Source organism: Gekko japonicus, unplaced genomic scaffold, assembly GCF_001447785.1.
Source record: "Gekko japonicus isolate JY-2015 unplaced genomic scaffold, Gekko_japonicus_V1.1 scaffold10, whole genome shotgun sequence".
NCBI classification, from domain to species: domain Eukaryota; kingdom Metazoa; phylum Chordata; class Lepidosauria; order Squamata; family Gekkonidae; genus Gekko; species Gekko japonicus.
The window spans coordinates 3148085-3152123 of record NW_015167526.1 but is presented as its reverse complement, the minus strand read 5'-3'; the positions used below and the strand labels follow the sequence as shown (position 1 = coordinate 3152123).

At 48.2% G+C, this 4039-nt stretch overlaps 1 protein-coding gene across 1 annotated transcript in view; it reads left to right on the top strand.

Annotated features, from left to right (window-relative positions):
* Positions 1 to 935: 935 nt before the first annotated feature.
* The window catches only part of CUX2 (cut-like homeobox 2), a 110144-nt gene continuing 107040 nt past the window's right edge, over positions 936 to 4039 (top strand). Inside the window, exon 1 of the mRNA XM_015413250.1 lies at positions 936 to 983. Within this exon, the coding sequence (XP_015268736.1) occupies positions 948 to 983 (36 nt within the window). The 5' untranslated portion in view covers positions 936 to 947. The remainder of the gene's footprint in view (positions 984 to 4039) is intronic.

Here is a 4039-nt window from a genome sequence, read left to right as displayed (position 1 = left end):
CTAGGTTTGCCATCACTTTCCTCCCAAAGAGCAGTCGTCTTGTAATTTCATGGCTGCAGTCACCATCTACAGTGATCTTGGAGCTCATAAATGAGGTTAGGATAGCAGATTGTCTGAATCAAGGCATATGTATCAAGCGTGGCAGGCAATGCAAGAAATGGAATTATGTAAGTAGAAATGTAATGCAGGGAGAGCAAGATAAAAACATATAGCAACAGATAATACATTTGAGTAGGATGTGGAATGGTATAGTATAGGCCAGTCTCGTCATATCCTGGAAGCTAGACAGGGTTGGTACTTGGAAGGGAGACCACCAAGGAAGACTCTGTGGAGGAAGGCCATGGCAAACCGCCTCTGCTTCTCCCTTGCCTTGAAAGCCCCTTGCTGGGGTCTCCATAAGTGGGCTGCAACTTGACGGCACTTTACATACCGGATAGTCCACAGTCCCCTGTCTCTCTGATGCAACTCTCTGGAGCCAGTTTGGTGTACTGGTTAAGTGCGCGGACTCTAATCTGGGAGAACCGGGTTTGATTCCCCACTCCTCCACTTGCAGCTGCTGGATGACCTTGGGCAAGCCGTAGTTCTGACAAGAGCTGTTCTTGAAAAAAGAGCAGTTTCTGTCAGAGCTCTCTCAGCCCCACCTACCTCAGCCCCACCTACCTCACAGGGTGTCTGTTGTGGGGAGGGGAAGGGGAAGGAGTTTGTAAGTCGCTCTGAGACTCCTTTGGGTAGTGAAGGGGCAGGGCATAAATCCAATCTCCTCCTCCTCCTCCTCCTCTTCTTCTTCTTCTTCTTCTGCTTCTGCTTCTGGTTCTTCTGCTTCTTCTGCTTCTGCTTCTGCTTCTTCTGCATCTTCCTGAATCATTCTCTGTCATAATACAACCCTGTTTCTTTATCAACATGCCCTCAATAGTTTCCCTTCTTTTATCTTTCAGGAAGTCCGAGAGATGGTGGCTCCCGTTCTGAAAAGCTTCCAGGCAGAGGTAAGAAACCGTTTCTGCCCTGGGTGCTCTTTTGGCCCTTGTGGCGGCGACCATAAAGAGCCCTGGGAAACCGCACAACATTTGGGGAGCCAGAGATTGGCACAACGCACATATCCGAAGGGCAACGTTTGTTCCACGTATTAGCATCATCCCTGACTTTTGAGTTAGGTTAGACTACAAGTATCACTCTGTCAGGGGTCATTTCGTAGAAAAAGAGGTGCAGGAGCTCATTAGCATAACTCATTTGCATATGCCACACACCCCTGACATCACTGGAAGTGTGTCAGAATGCGACACCCACCGCTCAGGCTCCACCGGGCTGTTTTGGATTCCTAGCTATTGGGGGGGGGGGTGCAGATCTGCCCTCACAGAAGAGGGAGAGCTTGTACCTGAATAGAACTTGGTCTTAAAGGTGCTACTGGACTGTTTTGGGCCGGAGGGGGGGGGGCTCTGCAGCTTACCTGGCTGCTTCTTGCTCTGACAGAGGGCTGCTGAAAGCAGGGGGTGGGGCTTGTTGCATGTTCCCGCCCCCTGGGCTCTTTACTGCCGGAGCTCCGCTCCTGTGCACTCCTGCAGGAAATGACCCCTGCACTCTGTATGAATACAAGAAGCCCTTTGCTAAACCAGATCAAAGGCCCCTCTAATTCAGCATCCTCTGAGTTCGGTCTAGGGAAAATATCTTAGTATGTGAATCTGCTGGTTCTATAAACTGGCCCTTAGGGGAAGAAATGGACTCGGGTCCCTAGGCCAGCCGGCCTGTTGTGTGTTCTGTATGCACAATGGAATCTAATTCCTCTTTTAACATACACGTACAAGTGGAATATACATGCCCCACATTCCATGCATGTATATTCCATGTACAAGTGGAATATACATGCCAGTTTGGTGTAGTGGTTAAGTGTGCGGACTCTTAATCTGGGAGAAGTGGGTTTGATTCCCCACTCCTCCACATGCAGCTGCTGGATGACCTTGGGTCAGTCACACGTTCTCCCAGAGCTGTTCTCTCAAGGGCAGTCCTCAAAAGAGCTCTCTCAGCCCCACCTACCTCACAGGGTGTCTGTTGTGGGGAGGGGAAGGGGAAGGAGTTTGTAAGTCGCTCTGAGACTCCTTTGGGTAGTGAAGGGGCAGGGCATACATCCAATCTCCTCCTCCTCCTCCTCCTCTTCTTCCTCTTCTTCCTCTTCCTCTTCTTCTTCTTCTGTTTGGGGCAAATCCATATATTCTTTTCCTTTGGAACTCCTCGTACTTCCAAATAGGTTCAAGTCCAGTAGCACCTTTTTGGGGTATAAGCTCTTAAGAATCAACACTCTTTTTGTCAGAGGTTTGAAAACTTTGTTGACTCTCGGAAAATCTTGTTAGTTATCTGAGATGCTACTGGACTCGAACCCAGCTGTCATGTGGCAGACGGTCACGGCCACGCTCTGAAACTACCTTACTTGCAAGTTCAAGCTTCTCCTGGTAGATGTGCAGTGTGGAAGTCTGAAGTTCTGGGCTGTTCTTGGTTCCTCCAGCAAAGCTTTTTTTCTTTTTTTTTGAGCGTGAAAAGAAGATGTATTTTGGCTTTAGACAGACCCGTGGCTCTGAGCGATTTGAGTCCTCCCAGAGGTAAGGAGTTGGAAGCAGGCGTGGAAGAAATATCACACTTGGGAATGTTCCTAAAATGATCATTCTTCTTTGGGGGGGGGGGAGCAGGAAGAGGAGGAGGTGTTTTGCCTTCTGTGCTGCTTCTAATACGCTTAGAACGCCCCCCCCCCCCCCGAGAGATGCCGGCACTCGGCAACAACACATTAGAGTCTGTCATCTTGCGAGCTTTGAGTTACTTTTAAATCTGTCTCTTTGGAACGACATAACGGCATAAGGAAAATATTAAAGTAAACAATAACCGGATTTACACAAATGCGAGCTGATTTCCATATTTTTCATCACTTCATTTTATTACCCGTTTTTTACTGATACACTTACTTATTTATAGGGCAATCCGGTATTGATTCATTCCGAAACGCTCGGCGTAAACACATAAAAGAGAATGATAACAATAGGAATATATTTCCCGAGTTTTTAAATACTGCCTCTTTCCCCGATAGACGTCATTAGATCCTGTGCGAGAGGATGAGGGATGTGCTGACACAGGGAACAGCCGGCAGTGGGTGACGTGGAGGGGCTGTGTCGGGCAGCGGAGAGAACCGAGAGCCCACAGTTTTATTGTGACTCTTCTACGACGGCTGTGGTGTTGGGAAGATTGTCCTGAGAGCCAGTTTGGTGTCGTGGTTAAGAGCGCGGACTCTGATCTGGGAGAACCAGGTTTGATTCCCCATTCTTCCACATGCAGCTGCTGGTGTGACCTTGGGTTAGTTACAAGTTCTTTCGGAGCTCTTCTCTCAGGACCAGTCCTTGAAAGAGCTCTCTCAGCCCCGCCTACCTCAGAGGCAATGCTCCCTCTAAGCTGTGGAGTCCTGTGAGCAAAAATTCAAGTTTGCGAGCTACTGGCATTAAAGCTGTGAGCCAGCGATTTGGCTACTACATAAATTAGTTTGTTCTGGAGCCATCCTTCCTTTATTTTATTTTTTTGCAATTTCAAGCAATCTTTCTCTCTCTCTCTCTTTTTTTTAAATTGCCTTTTATTTTAACCAACTGTCTTACACTCAACCTTTTCGTCATTGAAAAAGAGCAGTTTGTGTCAAGAGCTCTCTCAGCCCCACCCACCTCACAGGGTGTCTGTTGTGGGGAGGGGAAGGGAAAGGAGTTTGTAAGCCGCTCTGAGAAGGGCGGGATATAAATCCAATCATCATCATCATTATCATCATCTCCCTCCTCCTCTTCTTCTTCCCAGGAGATTGTAAACCACTCTTGAGACTCCGAGTGAAGGGCGGGATATAAATCCAATCATCTCCATCTCCTCCTCCGTCTCCGTCTCCTCCTCCTCCTCCTCCTCTTCTTCGGGGATTGTAAACCACTCTGAGACTCCGAGTGAAGGGCGGGATATAAATCCAATCAGGGCTTTTTTTTGTAGAAAAAGCCCAGCAGGAACTCATTAGCATAACAGGCCACACCCAACA